The sequence below is a fragment of the Oryzias melastigma genome, linkage group LG3 (assembly GCF_002922805.2).
Source record: "Oryzias melastigma strain HK-1 linkage group LG3, ASM292280v2, whole genome shotgun sequence".
Taxonomy (NCBI): Eukaryota; Metazoa; Chordata; class Actinopteri; order Beloniformes; family Adrianichthyidae; genus Oryzias; species Oryzias melastigma.
In genome coordinates, this window is record NC_050514.1 from 11,386,090 (window position 1) to 11,411,010 (window position 24,921).

The window sequence follows — 24,921 nt, forward strand, 5'->3', positions numbered from 1 at the left end:
AAAAAAAAAAAGAAAGAAGTAAACTGACTCAAACATTCAATTCATAAACAGTTGAAGTACAGTAGGCCTACATATCACAAGTGGAACTTACCAAAAACAAAACAAAAAAACAAGTGGAACTAAAATAATTTGACAGATGTCTGAGTACATAAGCTTCCACAGAAAGCTTACATTTTGAAGATCAGTAGACATAACGCATTGAGAACAATTATGCAGATTTTCCATTTTTTAACAAATTAAATGATTTTGAGTGGAATTTATTGTTTGAAAAATACAAGTGTCACTTAATCAATTTAAGTTGGTTACATTTATAGATTTCTGGCTGACATGCACCACAAACAGTACAGCAAACAGTTTTTTAAATTGACATTACACCACCTAAAACTACATTTTTCTGCATTGATTTCATTCTACATGACATAGGATGTATTTCGTTTTGAAAGGAAATCATGCGAGTCTGTCTGTCAAAATTTCTAAAATATTTCATATAAGGGAGTATTTTATCTTGGAGTTCACGTTTTATTTATTTATGATTAATGTCTTCAACATTGGTTAAACAGTTAAGAGTAATTGTGACTTATATGTTTGAGTTGTGTTTTGTTCTTATATTGTACGTTTATAATGTTATATTTTTGTACTATATTTTTTAAGCGTTTAATAAAAAATATTTAAATACACGTGTTTGAGTTCCATATTGATCACAGACGTTTGTCGCCCCCTATCGAAAAGGTTTGGTACAACAACAACTTTGTACGTCCAAAGCAAGAACCGGCCTTTGGCGCCCTCTATTGGTCGCGTCTGGGACATGAGAACATAATGTCTCCTCGTCAGAATGGATGGACATTGGCGCACAAACACTACGTCCTGGCCTGACTTCATTTAACAAACTTCCTCTGCTGTCACCTCCAGAGCCCGACGCTTCAGGTGACGCACCTTGACAGAGAAACCCGGCTTTGTGGTTCTAAGCACGGCTCTGAGGGAACTTGTTTTCAAAACGTTGCTTTCGTTCTGAACAACTGGATGCTACGCAGCTAGCGGCTCTTTAGCACCTTGAGCAGCCTTCACGGAGGACAGCGGGATTTCTGAGGATGCCGAGTTACCTCACTGACTAAGGTAATGCGCAGACGGTCATAATTAGGACGCACGCGGGTGTCCCAGGTGAGCGCGAGTTGACACTTGTTGTGTTGGGCAGCGCGGAGGCAGGATGAGGAGCCGCAGTAACTCAGGAGTGAGGCTGGACGGGTATGCCAGGCTGGTCCAAGAAACCATCCTGTGTCACCAGGTGAGTGCAGGAGGAGCCACATCTGTCACCTTTAACCCCATAAAAACTACATTTGAATCCATACACTTTGTATTTAATGAATTATTTAAACTTCCATAACTGTTTGTAATTTCCAGGTTGTGTAAACTAGTATTTTCCCTTACTAACACACTTTTATGCAGAAACTTTACTAATTAAATCATTACAATGAAAAACAAGAAGTAAAAAGCAATCTTAATAGAGCATAAAAATAACAAAAAGAAAAACACCACAGTGATAAAATAAGACATTTTATTCAGATTTACACGACCAAAACACTTTAAAACATGCCTGTGTTGATGTACACTGTATTTATGCAGATTATCCTCCTCCTCTGTGGTTAAAGGTTGAACTACATCAGCTGCAGAGCAATAAACAAAGTGTGAGCAAAGTTCAGCTGCTGAAATGATCACTGGAAGCAGAGCGCCTTTATCAGCTCCTGGGTTCACGCTGACGCTGTCAGCAGCTGTCTGAGTTAAAACTGTAACACTGAGGGTCCCTCAGCAGAGACAAGACTATCAGCTTTCTATGCATGGACTGCACGTTGGTGTTTGCAGCATAGATGTTCAGTCAGCTGGTCAGAAGATTGGCACACTCTGTTACCCAAACTGAAATTAGTCTTTTTTTTACACGTTAAAACCACGTTCACCATGAGAGAAGCCACAATTACAGAATTCCAGAGTATAAGTCACACTTTTTTTCATTGTTTATCCAGGTGTGTCACTTATACTTAGGAGTGACTTATTTGTTTATTTTTTTGAAGTTTTTTTAGACATCAAAAGGGTTTTATATTTATTTTCCCTGTAAACACCTGTTGTTTTTTAGCGTTTCCCCTAACAACCCCTAGAGGGTGCTGCATATTTGCCACTCACAGTGGCAGAAGAAGTGTCGTTCAAAACAAACATGGAAGAGAATCTGATTGTTTTCTTCTTAAACTTTGATATTTTTTGTATACAGATCAAAATATTAGTGTTCTTGTATTTCTTTCTTTATTTTTTTTAGTTACACTGGGTTGCTGCTAAAAGTGAGACTTATACTCCAGACCGACTTATACATGGTTTTCTTCCTATTGATTAGACATTTTTTGCTCTTTTGACTTATTCTCTGGTGCGACTTATACTCTGGGAAAAAAAAAAAAAAATATATATATATATATATGTGTGTGTGTGTGTGTAGTGTGGGAAGTATGAGATGCAAACACTCCAGCAAAATAATACGTTATATGCAAATGAATGCAATCCAGTGTTTTGACTTTACCCAGTCACACAGAAGTAAGAAATCCCATACTAGTAATCATGTTGACACATCTCCTGGACTTTTAAACTGTTCTAAAAGAGATAAATTGCTGTTTTTCATTGTTGTATTGAATGAAATTATCTTTAGGTCGAGTGTAAGGTTGTTGTTCTCCAACAGAATAGACTATTGATTGTTTTTTGGGGAATATCACCCGATACTATAAGAAGACATGTCACAGAATGTTTTGGGTTTTAGTAATTTTATTAACCTATACTATACTTGTAGTGGACCAAAGACCAAACTGTACTTTTGATGTTATCACACTGATGTGTCAAATTATTCCTTGTTTACATTTTGTGATGTTTGAAGGTTTCCAAGCAAGAAAAGACATTTAATTTATCACTATTTTTTATTCCCGTCACACATCAAAATTTTAGTTGACATAAAATAATAAAAAAAAAAAAAGTTGGGGAATTTTATGGTTTATAAACACATTAAGGAGAAGGAACATAGTCTCTGAAAGATGAGAGCAGCTTTTCTTTTTAAATGATTATTTTTTGATGAATATATCAAACAGAAGCTGAAAATAGGTGATGTATCTTCCTTTCTTCAGAACCCAGTGACCGGCCTCCTTCCCGCCAGTATCCAGAAGAAGGACGCCTGGGTGAGGGACAATGTGTACAGCATTATGGCCGTGTGGGGGCTGGGCATGGCGTACCGCAAGAACGCCGATCGGGACGAAGATAAAGCCAAAGCCTACGAACTGGAGCAGGTGTGCTTGTCACAGAGAGTGACTGTCGATAAATGTGTAAACAAGTCCTTTTTCTTTTTTAGATCACAAATACTATTTTTGGAGAGCAGAATGCAGAGACGGTTGTGGTGTCACAGCCTCATGTAAACAGCTAGAGGAGCAGTCAGAGCTAAATATATATATATATGTACATGTATACAAATATATGTTCCCATATGTGTACCTTTGAATAATTAAATTACATTTCTTAAATTTAAAGAACAGGCATAAAAGAAAAATATAAAGAGGAAAACGTTAGACTAGAGTAGATCCGGCTGCCACAACAATTTGTAAAATAAATGTACAATATGTGTTTTTTTTACATGTTTTACGTGTCAGAAAAATAAAGAGAAACCTTCAGTTTTTTTCTCTAAACTTTGGTATAACTGTTCACTGATGGATGTCTTTAACTTGTGTTTTGCGGACAGAGTGTAGTGAAACTGATGCAGGGGCTCCTTCGGTGCATGATGAGACAGGTAAGAGACGTTCAGTGTTTACAGATTTTCTTGTTTACACACAAACATATTTGACTGCAACAGAAAATCCAGTTTTCAGTTTGGTTTTCTTGACCTTTAGGTTTTCACACAGCTTCTCCCTTAGTTTTGCTGATTTGGAGGGCTCAGGTCTAACAACCATCATAGAGATGTATTTACTGCAATTCTAAGATCTCACAAATGCTTTAAAGGCCAACTCCTGTGAAAATCACATTTTTTGTGTTTTTAACATGTTCTTGTTGCATTTTTCGGATAATGCTGGTCATATATAAAGACATTTAGCTTGAAGTTGCATATCTGAGTATTTCTTTATTTAAATCATTGTGAATCAGGAGAAAATGAAAGAAGGCAATTTGAAAAAGCTTTTAGATCCACTCCATTCCAATGCATCCACTCGTAGACGATTAGATCCATCTTTGTTTTCCTCGTCTGAGCTGGCTTCTGCCTGAAAACACTGTGGAGCATAGAATTTATGCGTATTGTAGTTCAGAGATGTCGTTCCTCAAACTGTCTGTTTACGTAGCTCACACCAACATTTGACCTCATTTACTTGTGATACAGTAATGATATTTAAGCACAAAAAGCTGAAGAAAACAACAATCTACCTACTATTATCCAAAACTTTAATAACTAAAATATTGACCCCAAAATGGAACAAAACTGCAGAAAACTCGTAATATAATGCACCTCACCTTACATTTAAGTGAGTGGGGTCATTACGATTTCTAACATAAAATGTCAAATTTTTGCAGCACATTCCCTTTTGAAATTGTTGTATGGCTTTGTTGGTGTGTTCTTCTCATTTGTTCTGTTTTAGCATGAGTTTGATTGCTTCAAACAGCATTGAGCAGAAGGATCAGATCTTTAGAGAATAAAGTGGTGCTGTAGTCTCTAAAGCAGGGGTGTCAGACTCATTTTGGTGGCCACATTCAACCTGACTGATCTCAAGTGGGCCGGATCAGTAACATAACAGTAAAACAACCTATGGCCAACTTCTTATCTGCAGCTTTGTTTTAGTTTTGTTTTTTTTCTCAGTTGGAAAACCCGGTAGCCTAATTGTTTATAATAATTATTATAGCTTTTATTGTTATTATTTTTTCCCAACGACATTTTGGTAATTGTGATGTCACACCTGATGTTTTTTATAGCAACTAAACAGCGGTGAGGCTGTCAGAGAACCTAACTGCATCTTACCCAGACGTGGCACGAACTTACAAAGAAATGCTGTTTATTTCTCACTCTCTTGTTATGCTGGTATTTATTTTTCTTTGCTCCCCCTAGTGGCAGAATTGCACATTGTGGTTATTTCTTTAACCATGACTCGCTACAGGAATGGGGTAGAAACGTGCTTTTTTTCCCCCAACATCCTTATATTTTTTTTTCTTCGTGACTCGGTCGGATTAAACCATACGGGGGGGTGTAAGTTTGATACTTGTGCTCTAAAGAAAACTTATCAAGTTAGCGGTTATTTCTCCGTTATCCTGAGCTCTTATGCAGTCATACATGTGTCACTCAGTGTCAGTCCTGCTTGCTAGTATGGTGTCATAGACAGAGACCTACCAGTGGTATCTCTGTCTTCTTCTGCTGCTAACATCATGGCAGCTTGCTTTGAGGATTCTGAAGGCCAATGTCAGATTACATGTGTAAATGTGAAGCCAGCTGTCAGCAACAACAAACTATGAAAAAACATTGTTTTATTAAAAATGCAAAAGTGATTTCTTAATAAGTTTAGGTGGTCTTGCAGGTCCCAAAGGGCCACCACAATGTCCTAGATTTTGTCTTATATTTGACATTTGTCTGACTGAATATGAGGTAATCGAGAAAATCATTTATCATCTCAACTGCAAAAGAACTTAAAGGTTAGTAACTCCGACCATAGTTTGTGTGACTAGCACCACAGCTCTGGAGCACTTCTTCTAGTTTGAGCTTACTGTGTGTGAAGTCGTAGCTCCAGTAAATAGTGAGTTCATGACCTTGTTTTCACAGGTCGATAAGGTGGAGAAGTTCAAGCTGACCCAGAGCACAAAGGACTGCTTGCACGCCAAATATGACACTCCCACCTGCGCTACTGTAGTCGGTGATGATGAGTGGGGTCATCTCCAGGTGGACGCTACCTCCATTTACCTGCTGATGCTGGCTCAGATGACAGCCTCAGGTGCATTGTTAAGACACATTTATGTCAAAGATGTTTGATGTGCTTTTTAGACCAGTATGTTAATAATGACTCCAAAAATTAAAAGATTTTTTTTATTATGTGTCTTCACATTAAGGTCTGCGAATCATTTCAAACCTCGATGAGGTAGTCTTTATCCAGAACTTAGTGTTCTACATAGAGGCAGCCTACAAAGTGGCGGTAAGCCGTTTTCTGACCTTTTTTTTGGAGGTTTCTGTCTAGAAGGAATGAGTAGAAGCCTAAATATGCATTTTTATTCAATCCTTCAAAGTAAAAGCTGAAGAGAAACATTCATATATATATATAAATAAATATACACAGTATATATAGATGCAATGATTTTACACACAACATCTGATTTTACCCCTGCAGGATTATGGGATGTGGGAACGAGGTGACAAGACCAACCAGGGCATCCCGGAGCTCAACGGCAGCTCTGTAGGAATGGCAAAGGTCCAGAACTGCTTCATAATCAGCTCATAGAAATCAAACATCCACATATGAACATTCAAGAGGTTGTGTGTTGATGTTTTAGGCTGCTCTGGAGGCCATAGATGAACTGGATCTGTTCGGTGCTCACGGCGGGCCGAAGTCAGTCATTCATGTTTTGCCTGATGAAGTGGAGCACTGTCAGGTACGGCTCCCCGGTTTCTCAGCGTCCCTGCACTCTTCTTTCCGGCTGTAACCTAAGCTGCATGCTTGTCTTCAGGCCATCCTCTGCTCCATGCTTCCAAGAGCCTCCACGTCCAAAGAGATAGATGCCGGTCTTCTGTCTGTCATTTCTTTCCCCGCGTTCGCAGTGGAGGACGCCGACCTGGTGGCCATCACCAAGTCAGAAATCATAAGCAAGCTACAGGTACAGCAGCAGCACATTTGAGAGCTCCCGTTCACGACCAAACGTTTCCGGCCTCATTTCAGGGTCGCTATGGTTGCTGTCGCTTTATTAGAGATGGATATCACTGTCCTAAAGAGGTAAGAACTCTGGGCTTTCAAAATCTAAGACAAGATCTCCGTTGTGTTCAAACAAAGTGTGAATTGTGGGGTCGAAGAGAAAAAAATGCTCGTTTTTTGTTTGATGTGTTGTAAGGATCCCACTCGACTGCACTATGACCCCGCAGAGCTCAAGCTGTTTGAGAACATTGAGTGTGAGTGGCCTGTGTTCTGGAATTACCTCATCCTCGATGGCATCTTCTTTGGAGATCAAGTGCAGGTAACCGATACATTGCTGTAATTATTTTTACTGATTTTTGTAAAGAGAAAATATCAAACTTTTACGCTGTCATGCATTTAAATTTTGTTTAAATAAGTTCCTATTAAATAGAATAGTTCTTTGGTCAAAGGGACTGTGGCACATTAGACACATATTCCTTAAAGGCTTACCGGAAACAGATAAAGGAATTATTTATTGGATTAAGTGACCACACATTTAGGTGGGAGATGAAGCTGTTTCTGATAAGAGTTGTTGCCATAAAACTAAAAAATATATAAATCTGTAGTGGTTATTCTAGGAGACACTGTTATATGAGTTGCACCAAAACAGAAGTTTCCTTCCTAAATGTGCAGAAATCTTACATTTTTTTAAAGACCCTCTCCAATCATTTTTTTAATCTTTTTGGCAAAATAATAAAAAAACTGTCATTTTCTAGAACATAGTTCCTCAAAGCGGAAGGAATTCATTAGAAATTCGCCCCTGAGTTTTGGATAGGACTGTTGGTGCATAGTAAGCCCGCCCCCTCTTCCCCTCACTGTCACTGAGAACTTTCTGTTTACTCTCTCTCCTGCTAGCTTACAACCCCAACCTAACTTTATCGGTGCAACAAAAACAATAAGCAATATTGGTGCTATCCAGATGTACAGTTTTGAGCCAGATACCAGCTCAGACGAGGAAAACAAAGACGTTAATGGATCTATGAATGAAGCGGAGCAGAGTGCTACTGGCCCACCAAGCATATTTTCTAGATAACAAATATGCTCTCTTTCCAACAGCATTTTTTAATCTACTTCTAACTCACAATGATTTGAAAAAAGAAATACTCAGAAATGCAATTTTAATCTTAATTTTGTTTTAAATGTGTCCTTCATTGTGAGAAAAATGCCACAAAAATATGCTAAAAAAAACAAAAACACAATTTTCACTATAGTGGGTCTTTAAAACACTGTCTTATTTAGTGCAGAGCTCTGATTACTGCCATTTACCATCATATCTTGTGTGCTTGGAGTTCTCAATGAAGCCGGACAGTGATGGTATTCATTGGCTGCATGTGTTGCACAGGTTCAGGAGTACCGTGAGGCGCTGGAAGGCGTTTTGCTCCGAGGGAAGAACGGCATCAAAATAGTGCCTGAGCTTTACGCTGTGCCTCTTGATAAGGTATTCTAGTCAAAGAAGTTCTTCAGCCCTGTGACCTTGACTTCCTTTGGACTGAAAATGTTTGTAAGCTTCTATTTCCTTTTGACAGATAGAGGAGGAGTACAGCAATCCTCACTCTGTGGACAGAGTGCCTATGGGGCAGCTGCCTCACATGTGGGGGCAGTCACTCTATATCTTGGGTTGCCTCCTTGCTGAGGTACTGACACAGGCCATCTAGCAAACTACATGATGGTTTAAGGTCAAAGTGGGGATATTATATCTTTTTTTGGTTTGTTTTAGGGTTTCTTAGCTCCAGGAGAAATCGATCCTCTTAACAGGAGATTCTCCACAAGTTTCAAGCCAGATGTGGTTGTTCAAGGTTGGTTAAAAGTGTTCCAAATCTGTTTGATGAAGAAAGTTTTCCATATTGACTCTCTGCACTGATTTAATTTTGCACTTTCTTTTTTATTTATTTTTTTGCTTTTTAGTTTGTGTTTTAGCAGAAACGGAAGAAATTCAGGAGCTTCTGCGCGATCTTGGGATTACAGTCCAGACAATATCAGAAGTTCTGCCAATCAGGGTCATGCCTGCTCGCATCCTGAGCCACGTTTATGTCAAACTTGGTAAAAAAAACAAAAAAAAAAACACCATCGCATCCCATAATAATCCACGTGTGCATTTCACTAAGACTAACAGCGGGTATCATCACTGTAGGAAACAGCAAGAAACTGAAGTTGAGTGGAAGGCCTTACAGACACATCGGAGTCCTGGGAACATCCAAGTTCTATGAGATCAGGAACCGCTCCTACATATTCACCCCCCAGGTAGAACCGCAGCAGCTGCAGCATGCATAACCTCAGCTGCATTAGGTGCTTTCTTTTCATTCTTACGTTTCTATCCTCTTTGCTCAGTTTCTGGATCAGCATCACTTCTATCTGGCGCTGGACAACCAGATGATTGTAGAGATGTTACGGACAGAGCTGGCTTACCTCTCATCCTGCTGGAGGATGACAGGACGGCCAACGCTGACGTTTCCCATCACCCGCAGCATGCTTGGTACTAAAAACCAGCACTCACTCTGAAAAACAAAGAATTTTCAGAGTGCTAATGTTTTCTCAGTGGTGCTCCAAAATTCTCTACTGTTTTTTTACACGCGTTTTATTTAAAAACTTTACAAGTTTAATGCAACTGTAGAAAATAATTTAATTACAAGCTAGTATTTTCTTACAAAGCTGAACAGCACTTTTCATTTTTGATGTCCAGTTGACGATGGAGATGCAATTGACCCGTGTATCATAGCAACACTCAGAAAACTGGAGGATGGCTATTTCGCTGGAGCAAGGTTTGCGTACATTTACGGGATGATAATGAAAAAATATACATATTTCTGTAACACAACATCATACTCCTTCTCTTTTGTTCTATAGGGTCCAGATGTCTGACCTCTCCAGTGTCCAGACCACGTCGTTCCGCACACGCCTCACTTTCCTGGACGAGGAGAGTGACGAAAGCTGTTTTGAGGAAAATGAAGAGGAGGATGATGGTAAATAGGGAGGACATTATTACTATTTTTAAAACTCTAGTTGAGCTGGGATCAAATACATTCTTGGTTTTTGTCAGAGGGTTCCACGGACGGGTTTGACCAGTACCTGATGCAGCTCCTCCAGAGCACCACCGCTCAGTCCCACCTTCCTCCCATTCAGAGAGGACTGCAGCACATCTTCAGTGCCGAGCACACCACCAAGGACATTCTGTCGTTTATGGCTCAGGTTCAGGGTCTGAATGAAATCAGTGAGTCTTCTAAGAATTAATGAAATAACAAGGAGGGTTAGCTGATTTTATATTGTAGATAAAAAATAGTACCAAAAAGATCAGTGTGTATTTGTTTAGTTTATTGATGTTTTTAATAACTGAAAGACAAAATTCTCTTTGTGTTTTAGAGTCTTCCTTATATCTACCCATGACTCCAGTCATGGCGAAGCACCGCAGATCCCTCAACCTCCTTGAAGTTCCTCATCTTCCGCCTGGTTTGCATGCAAATCCGAGCAAGGTAAACCCAGCTGGTTCTTCTACTTTCGTCAACTTTTTGTTGCCTTTTACGTCCACATTCTGAGTGTTCTTTATGATGCTTCCTTTGTTAAGCTTCACAGTATCGCAGAGCTGCAGCTTCCTCGAGACTCTTGCGGTAACACGGACTTTGCAGCGTTGGTGAGACAGTTAAAGGAGTGCCCCACTCTTCAGGACCAGGCCGACATCCTCTACATTCTCTACGTCATGAAGTATTGTTCTACCACAAACCTGCAGCGTAGAAACCCCCTTTTTTTCTGATCTCTTGACTTTTGTTCTCTCTAACAGAGGAGCTGATTGGGTGGTGGAGTTGTCAGACGCCGGGATGGGTGGGCCGAGTGTGCGCTTGTTGTTGGAGGAGCTGTATGTACAAGCTGGAGCCAGCAAAGAGTGGGGGCTTATTCGATACATCTCTGGGATACTGCGCAAGCGAGTGGAGGTCCTCGCTGAGGTAAGTGTCACAACTCGAATACTTGCTTGTAGTTGAGAAAAAGACATTTTATTTCTTAGCAATGTCACTACTTTTAGTCAAAACTGGCAAAATATTTTACAATAAACTACAAGTGTATTAAAATATTTTGTGCTTCTGTTGTTATCAGGCTTGCACAGATCTCATTTCCCATCACAAGCAGCTGACTGTAGGTCTGCCTCCAGAGCCCAGAGAACGAGTGATAACGGCGTAAGTTCTCTGTGTAGATGGAAGTTGTTTGGAGTCCATCCGTTCTGCTTCTAAACCTGCTCAATCCCTTTAAATCCATGACGATGTTATGTATCAGCTACGCATTTTGCTTTCTTTCAGGCCACTTCCCCCTGAAGAGCTGAACACTCTAATATATGAAGCCAGCGGTCAGGACATCAGTGTGGCTGTTCTGACTCAGGTAAACACTCAGACGTTACTATTTCTGGACTCTAATCTCACTGCTTTGACGTGTTCATATCTATTGTTACAGGAAATCATGGTCTATCTGGCCATGTATGTGCGCTCCCAACCCGCTCTGTTTGGGGACATGCTCCGACTCAGGATTGGACTCATCATGCAGGTCATGGCCACAGAGCTAGCTCGTAGCTTGCACTGTTCTGGTATGAAAACAGGATCCATGATAATACTTTATGTGGTACTGCGGTGTGGAAATCAGAATTATCTTCTGCTTTGAAGGTGAGGAGGCGTCTGAGAGTTTGATGAGCCTGAGCCCCTTTGACATGAAGAACCTGCTGCACCACATCCTCAGTGGCAAAGAGTTTGGGGTGGAGAGAAGCAGTGAGTGCTTTCATGTAATTAATACAGCAGGATGCTGAAGATCTGCAGCTTCACATAAAGAAAATATGACTATATTTTTATATCTGTATTACATTTTACACATGTAATTAGTTAGAAAAGGAAAGGGCCAAGTTGATTTTTAAGTTCTGGCAGCTACATGACCTCAAAAGGGATAAAGCGAGCATAGAAAATGGATGGATGGGCAGACGGATGAACAGACGGATGGACAGACGGATGGGAAGTAATTCAAGGTTTAATCTCAGGTGAACAGATTGTGAGAGAAGAGTATAGAAGCAAGAAAACTAGCTCTCTGGAAAGAGTAAATTGGGTCAAAAGCTAAACAGAAAAAAAGCATCACTTTTGGAAGATCGATTCTGCAGAAAAGAGAGCTCCAAGCACAGAGCCTCGGGGTACACCTTGAATGACTGGGGATGGTTGGATGTGGTGGTATAAGCTGAGGGCTCTGAATGAAATTAGTGTAGAAGCGTATAAATTGATAAAAAGTATAAGTTCTTTAGTTATACTTCATGGATTCCTAAAGGTAAACCTCAAGTTAAAGCACCAGTATTTGATTATATAAGATCTAAGAAGACAAATTCCTTTTATTACTCTGTGAAAGAAACTATAAACATACATGTTGCTAGTAAGGAAGTGTACTGATCATATTGTTTACTGACATCATGTTTTTGTGTCAGTGCGCCCCATCCAGTCCACAGCCACGAGTCCTGCCATCTCTATCCATGAACTGGGACACACAGGAGCAACAAAGACCGAACGCACTGGAATACACAAGTTAAAGAGCGAGATAAAACAGGTTAGCATCATTTTATCCATGTGTTGATGTAACTATTAATTTAGCCATATTGTCTTTCTATCTGCCCATGGACAAATTAACACTGTTCTCGCTTTTGATTGCAGTTGGATGACTCTCGGCCTGTCAGTGTGGGTTGGCTTTGATAATATCAAGCATGTGACTTGCCTCTAACTGTAATCTGATTAACCGAACCGCTGGCTAAATTCTTGTCGCCGGCTTTAACACTTTGTGTGCCGCTCTGCCCTTCATCGCTGGAGTCAGCCTCTTTTCATCCTTGTCTTCTCTGTTACTCAGGAATCATCATTGTCTAGAATGTGCTCTATAGACAAACATTTCATTTGAGATTCTATTATCTTTATGTCAATCTAAAACCAAATGAAGCTGCTTTCAAATGTCCCTCATTTTTTATGCAATTTTTACGGCATGTCTTTAAATGCTTTTCCTTTTCACAGGCATGTAGACGTCTGCAAATGAGAATTATGTGAACCCTTTCAAACTGTCTCTGTCACCTATCATTCATCTCTGTGTGTAGATCATCGGTGGCAGTCATTCTTTGAGTAGCAATGTGACCTCTCCTCGTTCCACGGTAAACCATCTCATCTCTGCGGCTTTGCATTAGCGTGCTTTGTCTGTTGTGTGTTTGCCGTGTTCAAAGTTTAATGTATGAGATCAAAAATAGACGTTATACAAACATTTTCTTTCAGATTCAGTGTAAGTAAACACAGTTTAAAATACACTGTTTAAAGGAAGAAAACCTTTTTCTGACAAAAATAATTTCCCAGTGACAAAATCTACAATTTTAAACAAAATACTTTAAGAGTTTAGGGAAGTTGTTTTCACTTGTTGATTTGGGCTGAAGGATAAAACTCCTATCAGCTATACATGATTAATATGTACAAATTTCATAAATTAGAACATTTACCACTAACAAATTCATTTTTACACTTTTTACTTTAATAATTGCATGTTATTTTAATTTTAGTTTTATTTATAGGTAGAAATAGTACAATATTGGTGCTTGTTCAGAATCAGGACTCCAATATTACATTTCACATTTAAGACACAAAAAATGTTTTTAGTTTTACTATTTTTCTAGTTTTATTTTGCATGCCAAATGATCAGTTGTTAGTGACAATAAACATGCAATAATATGTCTTTTATATTTGCTACAGTGTACTGTTTTGCATGAAGGACTGCATGGACTATGTAACACCCGGTTAATGTTGTCAGTGTTCATCATCTACCACCAGCATTTTTCAGTTGATCAGTAATTGGACTGTGATGTAGAACCAACCTCTAGCTGTGCCGTGTAGATGTTGCTGACAGATCTAATGGTCACGTCCATGGAGGTGTGGTTTGAATTCAGCACTGTGGTCTGCTGGTCCATCACAGCGCTGCAGCAGTCCCTCCACTCCCAGTGGAATCCTGTCCCCAGTGGGTCACAGTTCTGTATACGGCCAGCTGCACTGGGAGGAAAGGCAAGGTCAGTGGCTGCGCAGACGGAGGCTGGATGGAGCCATCAACCGAGTCCCAATGGGCTTCTACCAAAAAGTATGGAGGATCTTGCAGAAGTGCCATGGGTTATCCATTGATGGATACGTTCTGCCCTCTTCTACCACAAGAGAGGTAAAGTGTGGCACTGGAAACGTTTGCGTGCGGGATCACGGCTGCAGCCTAACTCTGTTGTGTGCGTAGATGACAGCTGGGGAGATCAAGTTCGCTGTGCAGGTGGAGTCTGTTTTAAATCACGTCCCTCAGCCGGAGTACCGGCAGCTGCTGGTGGAGACTGTGATGGTTCTGGGCCTTGTGGCTGACGTAGATGTGGACAACATTGGTGGCATCATCCATGTGGATCGCATTCTGCATCTGGCCAACGATCTTTTCCTCAATGACCAGGTACTCGTGCCTAAAGAAAACTGTACTAGAAAAAAGGTCAAATTATTTTTTTATGAATTCTCCTTTTGACTTTGTCTTGTTCATGCAGAAATCCCACTGTGCCAGTGACTATTTCCTGGAAAAGGATCCAGCTACTGGAATCTGCAACTTTTTTTATGACAGCGCTCCGAGCGGCAGCTTTGGCACCATGACTTATCTGTCCAAGGCGGTAGTCACTTATGTTCAAGACTTTCTGCCAAACTCTAGCTGTCTGATGCAGTGAAAGAACAGCATCTGCTGACACCGGCAAAGGTCTAATCATCAAAGGTAGCAAACGATTCATCAGCTCATGTGGTACTCATACAATAAGTGGGATAGATGGAGTTGATGCTAAACAGTTATATTCTCTTAGATTTATTCTGTAAGACCCGCCCCCCATTACAGCATTTAAAGCAAAGTTCCTCTAATGAAGAATTTTGTTTGCATTAAAAACATAGGACTAATACAGTTAATGCATAATGTTGCACAAATCTTTTTTTTTAGTTTGCTACTGAAAGACATCAGCCCTTAACTAGATGGATGACATATTTTTAATATTCATGTGACTTCATATTAGTTTTATTTAGATGGACATAATTCATGTTGGTATTTGAGTTGTTCTCACTTAGATCAATAACTTATTTTCTGCCAATTTCACTGTTCTGTCGTTAATTATTTTAATTTTAAGAACGATTTCACAATGAAAAGACTAAATCACAAATGTCTGTTTATATTATTTTTAAAAAAATACTTAGTGTTATCTATCAGATGTGCACAAACTGTATTTAAATATTAACATGAGTAATATATAAATGGATTCTAGGCTCTGAGAGCACTAAGAGTTTTACTAATACTGCTAAAGCTAAATGTTGCTTTTGTTTTTGTAAGTATGTCTTCAGTTGTGAATGCACTCGTATGAATCTGTGAGCATTTGAATGTCAAAATTGGGTTTTTAACAGATCTGAAGTCTTCATTACCTCAATATGACATGTTCATTTGTTTATGCTGAAGTTCTGCTTTAATCCTTTAATACCACAACAACAGACTTTTGCTGAAGAACATTTTGACAAGAGAACTACATTTTCTATTTACATGACACATTCAAGTTTAGTAGCTTTGTCTTCATGAGTCTGTAATGAAGTGGATCAACAATGAAGTGTTGATGGCATCCATGTGTCGTTCAGTTCTTCCTCAGGCGTCATGCGCATTAAAAAGGCAGCATGTATTTTTCATCTGTAACCTCATCAACTGTGAACCTAAAATTATGCATTTGCTGTTGGACTGTCCTTTTTAAGTTCAAATGATTAAATGTTATATGTGGAACTAAATTTCTTCTGCTTATTTTATGATTAAAAACTGATTATCTAGCTCTAAATATCTGGCTTTTGGTGCATTATCTACATAGGTGACTAGAAGCCCATTTCCAGCAACAGTGATCTAATGGTACAATGTGTTTGCTCATTGTGCCAGAAGGCTAAACAGTTATTAGAAAACCCTTGTGCTGAAAACAGATGTTATAAAACTAACCTCCTTTTGTATCTGAAGCTTCACATTTGTGGGGTTGATTAAATGCTCAAAATGGGCAAAAAAGATGTGAAACTCGATAGTCAATTGTTGTTCTTAGAAATGAAGGCCATTACATATAAGACATTTCCAAGGAACTGAAGATTTCCTTTAAAGGTGTGTAGTACTGTCTTCAGAGAACAGCACAAACAGGCTCTAACCCGAGTGGAAAGAGAAGCAGGAGGCCCCGCTGCACAACTGAGCTGAGCAAAAAGGTAAGTACATTAAAGTCTCCAGTTTGAGTAATAGATGCCTCGCATGTGCAAGAGGAGTGGAGTCAAATTTCTCCAGGTTCACTAACAGAATGGCAAAAGTCTGCAATGATTGAATTGGTGAAAATTGAGGATTCTTTAAAGAAAATAAAGTGTTAAGATAAAAAAAAAAAAAATCAGAAAAATAGATAATTATTTACAACCTTGTCAATGACAATATTTTCTACTCACTGTATAACTCATTTGGTAAATAATAGTGTGACTTTTCATGGAAAACACAAAACTGGTTGACTCCAAACTTTTGAATGGTAGTGTATATACTAGGAAATCCTGCTTAGTTTACTCCAAACGAGAACAAAATGGTACCTTAATGAAATTAATAGATTCATTTTTCAAAGTAATAAAGAATGTCTCTCTTTACTGACATATTTCCGAAAGTCTTAAGAGTTAAAATCTCGTCTTATGAAAATCCAAAAATGAAACGAATCTTCACGATTTAACCAAAGATCCCTTTGCTCCAGTGATCTCTTGAATGTTCCAGAAAATATTCAAGTATTCTGATTCAGTTGGACATTTGTGCTTCTTCATTTTCTGCTTACTCCTAGTCTGAAATGTTCTCCATCATCTCTGTGCTGCTTGTTCTATTATGGACATAAGATCAAGCAGCTGTTTCATTCAAAAACGTTTTAGCTAATAATGATTTAACAAATTTAAAAGTATTAACAATTTATTATTTCATTCAAGAGCAGAACAGGAAAAATCCTGCACATCAAATCTTAAGCATATTCAGAGACTGGACGGTGCAGTTCTGAGTCGGCCCAGACGAGCTCCACCGCTCAGCCAGCAGTGTTTGTCTTTGCTGAGCATTTCCTCCAGTTGAACGGAGACAGGCGATGAGAAGCTGGACAGGAGCATTTATATCCTCCTCCTCGGTTCACACAATGATGGGAGCAGCCTCCGTTCTTCTGGTTGCACTCATTAATGTCTACATACAGCAAAAGAAAAGAGAATGGCAAATTCGACTCGCACCAAACCAGCTAACTCACTGTTTATCACATTGAACTTTAAAGACTCAATAGATTTTTTAAAGTTTTTTCATTTATTGATCAATTACCTTTGAGTGAACAAATGATTTCACTCTCAAAGAAATGTCAAATCAGTCTAAGAGGAACACACAAGTTTAAAAAGAACAAACTTGCATCTTTACAAGAGGAGTTAGGTTTTAAGGAAAAGCAATAGGGATTAATTTAAAAAAAAATCAATTCCTTAAAAAATATACAGTATACAAATTGCTAAAAACAAAATTTTCAGAACTTTATTCAAGGCCTAATATATCTAAATGTTTTATTATCATTTTTCTTCTTGAAAGAAAACTGAATGTTTTCAGTATTCAATTTAATCACTTGTGGACACAAAGAAAATCACACTAAAACACAAAATTTTAGCATCTTCAAACAGACACTGAGGCGTCCATATTAAGACATGAAGGCTACGTGCAACACAAACTCCCACTGACCCGTGCAGTGTTGTCCATCCCTCTGGAGGGTGTATCCACGGGGGCAGATGCAGCGGTGGGAGCCCGGTAGGTTCACACACCGCCACTCGCACATCTCCTCCAAGCACTCATTGATGTCTGCAGAACCACAACAAAAACCACAGTTTGACATGTCTCTAAGATTCATTTGTAACTGTTGTTTTTTCCTTACCCACACATTTCCCCTTCAAAGGCTGCACAGTCATGTTTTCAGGAGGCGCAGCAGTAAATTTCCTGTATCCAGATGGACATTCCGGAAGACAGTCGTGTCCATCTGCAGCCAGAATGTAACCAAATGTGCAGGAGCATCTGTAGGACCCTGCTGAGTTGTGGCATTGATGCATACAAGGTCCAAGCCCCTGGTTGGCAACACACTCGTCTGTATCTGGATTAGACAAGATAGTGCATGAGAACTTTAGAGAAGGTAATAATCTGCATTTTACATTGGGATATCTTTGATTTGTCTCCTCAACATCCCTAAATTATTCTTTTTTTTCAAATTTCACTTGAAGTGTGCAGATTTAAATATTTTTGATGGGTCTAAGGGGTATTGGCATAGCTCTAAAATATGTTTCAGTTGTCTTTTAGTGTTATCAATATCGATACTGGTAGAAGTGTATCAAAAACAAGATGTACCAACCAAATCAACAACAAACAAACTGGCAAAGTGAAGTTTGTGTGGTTCCAAATTTCTTTATTCTGCTTTTCTTAGTTAATTAATTGCATTAAAAAAAAAAACTTCATTTCACTTCTTGTAAATGTTTGTGTCTCTTCAGTTAGTGGCCTACCGTGGCAGAGGCCGTCTGCGGTTAGTTTGCTGTGGCCGGGTGGACATTGGCAGTGGAAGCTCCCAGCAGTGTTAACGCAGCCGAACATGCAGCCGGTGGCAGCAGCAGGCAGCAGACACTCGTCAACATCTGCAAAGAAATGTGGCAATGCAGATCTGCTGTTCAGTCTGCAAAGAAAGCTTCTAATTGCTGGTTCAGATGGTGGGTACATTTAATAAAACACAACCAAGAACCATGCTGCACTGAGATGAGCAGAAGATGAGCAACCCATACTCCAGATGTGTTCCTGCATCCTCTTGGACTGGATAAGATGATACAGAGGGTTTTTTTTCTGTCGTTCTGCTTTCTGTCAAACCACTTCTCTTAAACTGTTAACGGCTAAGTCTGTCAGAAAAGTAATGGACTTAGTTTAACCAAAACATAGTAGGAGCCACCAAGTCTTGTTTAACCTTCAGAAAAATTCAAAATTCCTTTGGATTTATGTTACTCTTTGTAATAATATATATAAAGTAACTTTTGTTTTCTGGCATGATAAAAATGTTAAAATATAAAGAGGAAATTGCGCTTTATTCTAATTTTGAATTAGTTTTTTACTCTCGACTAAACCACAGTTACTTTAAAAATAAGTTACAGATGTTCTTCAATGAAAAATATCAAACAGTGCAAATCAGCAAATGCCTTCTGTTATATGTAAGTCTACTTTAGTTGGCTGTAATCCTTTTCCTTATTTATTAATGCCAACATGAATTTAAAAACAACTTCATTGATTTAAGTTCCAACATTAAAAGTATATAAAGTATTTGCGAATGAATATTTTTCTCTTCTTTCCTCTGGACATAAGCTAAACATTGTTTGGCTTGTATTTGCATGTATTAAATTTTGCGTAGTATTTAAGTTTGTGTACTCTGTAGGGAACAAGAGGCCACCTGATTTAATGTAATACCAACAGCAATATATATATAAAAAAACTGTATAAAATCACTCTTATTATAAAGGAGTATCTTAGCCATTAACTCATAAATCTGACAAACTAAAAATAAAGAAATGACACAAATATTTTATTTAGCTTCAGCCAGAGAGCCACAATGAAGAGTTAAAAAGCCACATGTGGCCCCGGAGCTGCAGGTTCCAGACTTTAACAGATTATTAACCACATAAATTCACAAGTTCCTCACACAAATGATAGATTTGTCAGAGAGCAGACGTTTGCAGCTATAAATTTCCCAGAATCCATTGTTGCCATAAAAGATCAGACACAAAAACCTCACAGAAACCAGTTGGGCTTCAACATGCCTAATTTCCTAATAACAGGGAGGACATCCAGGGAGGATTCAGGAAAAAATGTTGAACCTTTACTTTGTAAGCTCACCTCTGCATGTTCGTCCATCTTCCTGCAGAGCAAATCCAGGCCTGCAGTGACACTGAGTTGTGGTTTGCATTTGGTTTAAGTTCTGGTTGTAGATCCGGGAGTAGGAGCAGAGCTGGGAACAGCCTCCGTTGTTCTCAGCACATGGATTCAGCTCTAAAGATAAACAAAACAACAGAATCCCCTTTGAGAAAACACCACTGAGGGCTCGACAAGTTCTGGTTTGATGACAAAAAAGATGCATAAACTCAAATATTTGGCATTTTCAAAAAGAGAGACATAAAAACAGATCACTCCCATGTCTTTTGGTCTTGCCCCAAGGATTTTCACCAGAATATAACCAGGATCCTGGGCTACAATATACCAAAGACAAGTTTATTTCTGTGTCTGGGCAATATGTCAGAAAATTTACTCAAAAATGGCAGGGATTTAGTCAAAATTTTCCTAGCTGCATGTAAGAAAACAATCACAAGACAATAGTACAAGACATACTTGCAGGAATGGGAAACTATTGTGAAGGAAATATATGTGATGTTGAACAAGAACTCAAAAAATATACTTATATATCATATAACATACCTTAACATAAAGCATAGTATACCCAGACTTATATGATGTTATCTATGTTACAAACACATATAGCTATATCTATAAATAATTTTATTCCTTTTTGTTTTGGTGATGTAAATAACTATTTAGTGTTGAAGTCAAAAACATTAAGTTATATAAATTATTACATAGCCACATGTGCCATGTCCATCCAATCTGATTAGAGTTCCTGCCTAACAAACGACAAATAAATTCAAGAAAATATAAACCATCATAAAATAAAGTTTGTATCCATACTAATGTCCATCCATAAATTGCTAAATATTTTAAAATATCTGAGTAAGTTGCTGCTATACTGACTAAAGGATCCCACCTACCCAGACACACAGGTGTGGTCCCGCTCCAGTTGCCTCCTTGCTGGCAGTAGTTGTGCCTGTCCCCATGAACCAGAGTATAACCTGGAGAGCAGACGTATTCTATATAATACCTGAACTCTCCGGGGTTAGGATTGTCTATGTTTCGAATGTAAAACGTCCCGTGAGCAGGAACAGGTGGGTATGGACATGCCGGCCACCTCCTGTGGTAAAGTTGGACGGTGAGGTTTTTAAAGTGAATGTGGTTCCCAATGAAAAGAGAGTCAGTGTTGTTGAAGGGGGTGGAAGGGACGGTGAAACTGGGAGGTAGAGGAGGCTGAGTGGAGATGGAGCTTAGAGGAAGTGAGTCTGCATGCGATGCAGAAGAGGAAGAACTGGTTGATGCCGGGTGAACAGAAATCGGAGGATATTGTCCATCTGGGGATTTGTTGTTATCCAGGTGCTGAGTTTGAGTCTGGTGCTGAGCTTCATCTGTACCTGTAGCTGTTTCCAAAACAGTTTGATTATCTGGAAGTGAAGCATGCTCGTTCAATACAGTCATGGGAGACTTGGAGTAGTGACGGTTTGAAGTTTGCCTTAGAACAGAACCCGTGAAGTCTGTAACATCTGGTGCATGAGTGATGGAAAATGACTCTTGGGGCTCTTTTCCTGAAGTGAATGACGAGGTGGATGGGACAGTGTGGTCCACATCTTCAGCACTGACTTCCCTCAGGTAAGTTTTGGTTTTCTCACTGCTAGCTTGCTTGGAAGTCAACAGACTAGATATCAGGTCGGGTGTTTTGGAAAGACTGGGAGCCTGGTTGTCCAAGTGTTGCTGAATCTGCAGGGTTTGGTCCATGTTTATGTCCCACTCTGAAAAAAGAAGACAGACGAGAAGTTCAAGACATGTTAAACATTTAGCATTTCAGTCAATTATCAGCAATCATTTCATTTTCCAGTTGTGATGTTGTTTTCTGGAGTGTGTATGGATCTTCTGATTGGTTCTCACCTCTGCATACTGGGTTTGTTCCATTCCAACTGTGGCCCCTGCAGTACAGCTTTGAGGGCCCATGAAGGCGAAAGCCATTATTACAGCTGAACTCCACCCAGGAGCCATCCTCATTCATGTGGATGGTTCCATGCATGAGCAGCCCGGGGACGGAGCAGCCGGACCCTTGAAGTGGTTTAAATTGACAAATTATATTATCTTCTAAAAAATGTTTGGATTTAGAATACATGATTTAGTTTCAGAAAATCAAAAACCATTACCAACACAAACTGGGAGGTCTCGTGACCAGATTCCAGAGAGACAGCTGTTGGTTTTGTATCCGTGAAGTTTGAAGCCAGGATTGCAGCGGAAAGTCACCAGAAGTCCACCGTAGCGGAAGAAAGTCTGCCCATTCTCCAAATGCTTCATGTTGCTGCATCCCAGCATTCCCACGCCAGCACACACTGCTGACAGCCTCACAGTCACCAGCAGAAAACACACACAGCTTCTCTTCATAAACAGCTGGGACGTTTTTGTCAAGAATTACCTGGAGCCAACAGGCAAACTGCAATGACCAGAACTTCAGGGATTCCCATCTGAGCTCCACTTTGGAAGTGTGACACGGGAATATGCAGAGCAAAGGAAGCTCTCCGATATGGAGCGAGAAGGAATGGGAGGGAAGGATCAGGACGGAGAAAGTTTTGGAAAACTAGGGGTGGGGGAATACGACGAAGGTTTGTCATGTTGAAAACTATGAAAGTGCATGAGATAAATACTTCATTATTATATGAAAATTGATTTTCTGAGAACTCAAAGGAACCATGGGAAAAATGGTTCTTCTAACCTGTACTTTCTTTGAGTAAAGACAAAAGCTGAATGAATACACAAGTGTAAAAGTTTACATAAACTGCTGATGCCTCAGGTAAAATCTGGACCTGCCATTTACTCAGCTTCACATTTTCTGTCCAGGCTTGTTTAACTGATCTCACTCTTTGTAATTATGAGAGTAATTATAAGTGTTAGGATGCCAGAGGGAAGGAGCATGAACCAAAACAGACTCTCTAAAAATAGCCAGAGAAAATTCTCTTTAGAAAATGATTGATTTTTATTCCTATCTTTTCCATTTTTAAAAACAGCAGAGTGCTGTAAATGTAATGCTACATTAACCAGAAGCCACAAGCTCTAAATAGTATTGGTTTCAAACATAGTCATAATTTGAGTCATTTTATATGCTGGCTGGGAAGTGCAAACATGTCAACATTTCAGAAAAATATAATTTCACATTTAACTAAAATACTTATACAATTCAAAGACACTTGTGGTAAAGCACACATACAAATTCAAAAACAAACTAGCAGAAGTAGGTTTTAAAAAGGAAATCTCCCAAATTTGGAAAATGTTTCTACACTTCTATATTTTTTTTTTTTTTTTGCTGCAAAATAAAAAAAAAAAAGCTTCATTGCGATCTAAAAGTGAAATGTATTTTCTAAAAGTAGACCGAACTCTACCACAAGGCAGCAGGTGTAATCAGAAATGTATAATACATTTTACCTTTAAATATAAATAAATTTGGTTGACTATTTTCATTGATTCAGGAATAACATGAAATATTCCACTTAAGTTATCATCAAGACAGTCTTTTGTTGTTCTGTAGGTTTAATTCTCCTCCATATTAATGATTGTCACTCAATATCATTTCATGTTTTTTTTAATACTCAATGACTATTAGTTTCTTTTACACCAGTCTTTGATTTTCTCAACAACACTCCATAATTAAAGAAACGTTATCGGGGAATAATATATTTCTTTCAGATTTTAAAATATCAATTTATACTTATTTGTTTTGGAGTTTAATGTGTCACCACCAGAGGGCGATAGAGTGCTGCAATACCAGTCAAAAATTTTGTAAACATTTTTAATCATTTATACAAATTTAGGTAAATGAATGCTATTATTCGTTATGATTAATGCAATGAAAATAAAGGGATCAATATGTATTTCGAATTTTTTGTGAAAAAGTTTTTGTTTGATATTTTTTTTTTTTTACACTGTCAAATCAATAAATTTTGCATTATAATCCTTTTATATATTGGTAGAAGGATTCTGAGTCTAGAGCTGCCAGGAAAGAGGTCTAGAGGAAGACCAAAGAGGAGGTTTATGGATGCAGTGAATGAAGACATGAAGGTGGCTGGTGTTAGAGTGGAGGATGCTGAAGACAGGCTTAGATGGAGGAAACTGATTCGCTGTGGCGACCCCTGAAGGGAAAAGCCGAAAGGAAAAGAAGAAGAAGAAGAATCTTGAGAACATTTTAATTACTGTTCCTTCACTATATTTATTAAAAGTCTATTTAAGTTGTGATCAGATTACAGACATCGAGAGTGGACTATGTTGTGACTAGCAGAGTCAGAAAAGACTAGAAAAAGATGAGCATACACATAAATAAACAAAAACACTCCAGCATGTGCTAAAAGAAAAGAGACATTTAAGCAACTGCAACAATGTTTGTGATTAATTGAAAAAGAACTTGACTTGGATATGTCTTGAAATGGTAAAATATATGAAAAATTGATCTGAAATTTGGCTCATGGTCCTTCTATTCAACAAGTACATTTAAATCAAGATCTCTCTCCCAGTTTATTTCTACTCCAGTCTGACTGTGACATGAAGAGAACCAGGATCCATGATTATATGACCCGAAATGTGATGAGGCCAAAAAAGTAGGAGGGTTTACATAATAATTACCAGAATCGATTCAGTTTGAGTCACCAGAGCCTGGATAGAACAATTCTTTTTTTTTTGGGTCTTTATTCCTTCAGTTTCTCAATTCAATTTGATTCAATTAAAGTTTGAGTTTACACATTTTGACACATTTGTTTAGAAATACAATAATAATTGACTACATGTTTTGAATATTGTTAATCCATGTAACAATGTTTGCTATTATCTAAAAGAGAAGCTCTAACAAAAAGGTCCAGCTCATTAACATTAAAAACATTGTTCTGCTTCTCCTGGACGGTGTTTCATTTTGACCATTGGGTGGAGCTAATTTAGCAGTAAATTTTTTTCAAGAAGAATAAGCAAAGAATGAGCAAAGAACTGTTTTAGACCACAATGGTTACTTAAAAAATGTTTGGAAAATTAATCTCTGTGAGTATATAAAAATGTTCATTTAGTC

General features: G+C 38.6%; 2 protein-coding genes across 8 annotated transcripts; one reads left to right on the forward strand and one right to left on the reverse strand.

The window, feature by feature from the left end:
- The first annotated feature begins 739 nt into the window (after nucleotides 1-739).
- phka2 (phosphorylase kinase, alpha 2 (liver)) lies at nucleotides 740-15,768 on the forward strand. Of its 6 annotated transcripts, XM_024295221.2 has the most exons (34): nucleotides 743-924; nucleotides 1,021-1,113; nucleotides 1,193-1,282; nucleotides 3,150-3,308; nucleotides 3,755-3,802; nucleotides 5,807-5,975; nucleotides 6,091-6,173; nucleotides 6,366-6,446; nucleotides 6,529-6,627; nucleotides 6,703-6,849; nucleotides 6,912-6,965; nucleotides 7,081-7,203; nucleotides 8,266-8,361; nucleotides 8,450-8,557; nucleotides 8,641-8,719; nucleotides 8,829-8,963; nucleotides 9,055-9,164; nucleotides 9,252-9,396; nucleotides 9,604-9,682; nucleotides 9,768-9,883; nucleotides 9,961-10,131; nucleotides 10,281-10,390; nucleotides 10,483-10,619; nucleotides 10,696-10,858; nucleotides 11,007-11,086; nucleotides 11,207-11,285; nucleotides 11,358-11,487; nucleotides 11,564-11,665; nucleotides 12,361-12,479; nucleotides 12,584-12,607; nucleotides 13,012-13,065; nucleotides 13,872-14,105; nucleotides 14,175-14,375; nucleotides 14,464-15,768. In XM_024295221.2, the coding sequence occupies exons 3-34, from the start codon at nucleotides 1,205-1,207 to the stop codon at nucleotides 14,635-14,637; spliced, it is 3,687 nt and encodes a 1,228-aa protein (XP_024150989.1). In that variant the 5' UTR covers nucleotides 743-924; nucleotides 1,021-1,113; nucleotides 1,193-1,204; the 3' UTR covers nucleotides 14,638-15,768. The 6 variants fall into 6 exon arrangements, with proteins under 6 accessions (XP_036065491.1, XP_036065494.1, XP_024150989.1 ...); XM_036209598.1 differs by lacking the exon at nucleotides 14,464-15,768 and having other exon boundaries at nucleotides 740-1,113; nucleotides 13,793-14,105; nucleotides 14,175-14,317; XM_024295223.2 differs by lacking the exon at nucleotides 13,012-13,065 and having other exon boundaries at nucleotides 743-1,113.
- An 819-nt stretch (nucleotides 15,769-16,587) lies between these two features.
- Nucleotides 16,588-24,882, reverse strand: LOC112160583 (sushi, von Willebrand factor type A, EGF and pentraxin domain-containing protein 1). Of its 2 annotated transcripts, none has more exons than XM_024295218.2 (9): nucleotides 22,294-24,882; nucleotides 22,028-22,213; nucleotides 21,768-21,932; nucleotides 20,783-21,631; nucleotides 19,860-20,012; nucleotides 18,491-18,619; nucleotides 17,875-18,087; nucleotides 17,685-17,801; nucleotides 16,588-17,153 (listed from the first exon to the last, which is right to left on the reverse strand). In XM_024295218.2, the coding sequence occupies exons 1-9, from the start codon at nucleotides 22,487-22,489 to the stop codon at nucleotides 17,005-17,007; spliced, it is 2,157 nt and encodes a 718-aa protein (XP_024150986.1). In that variant the 5' UTR covers nucleotides 22,490-24,882; the 3' UTR covers nucleotides 16,588-17,004. The 2 variants fall into 2 exon arrangements, with proteins under 2 accessions (XP_024150986.1, XP_024150987.1); XM_024295219.2 differs by having other exon boundaries at nucleotides 16,589-17,153; nucleotides 22,028-22,210.
- Between the last annotated feature and the right edge of the window lie 39 nt (nucleotides 24,883-24,921).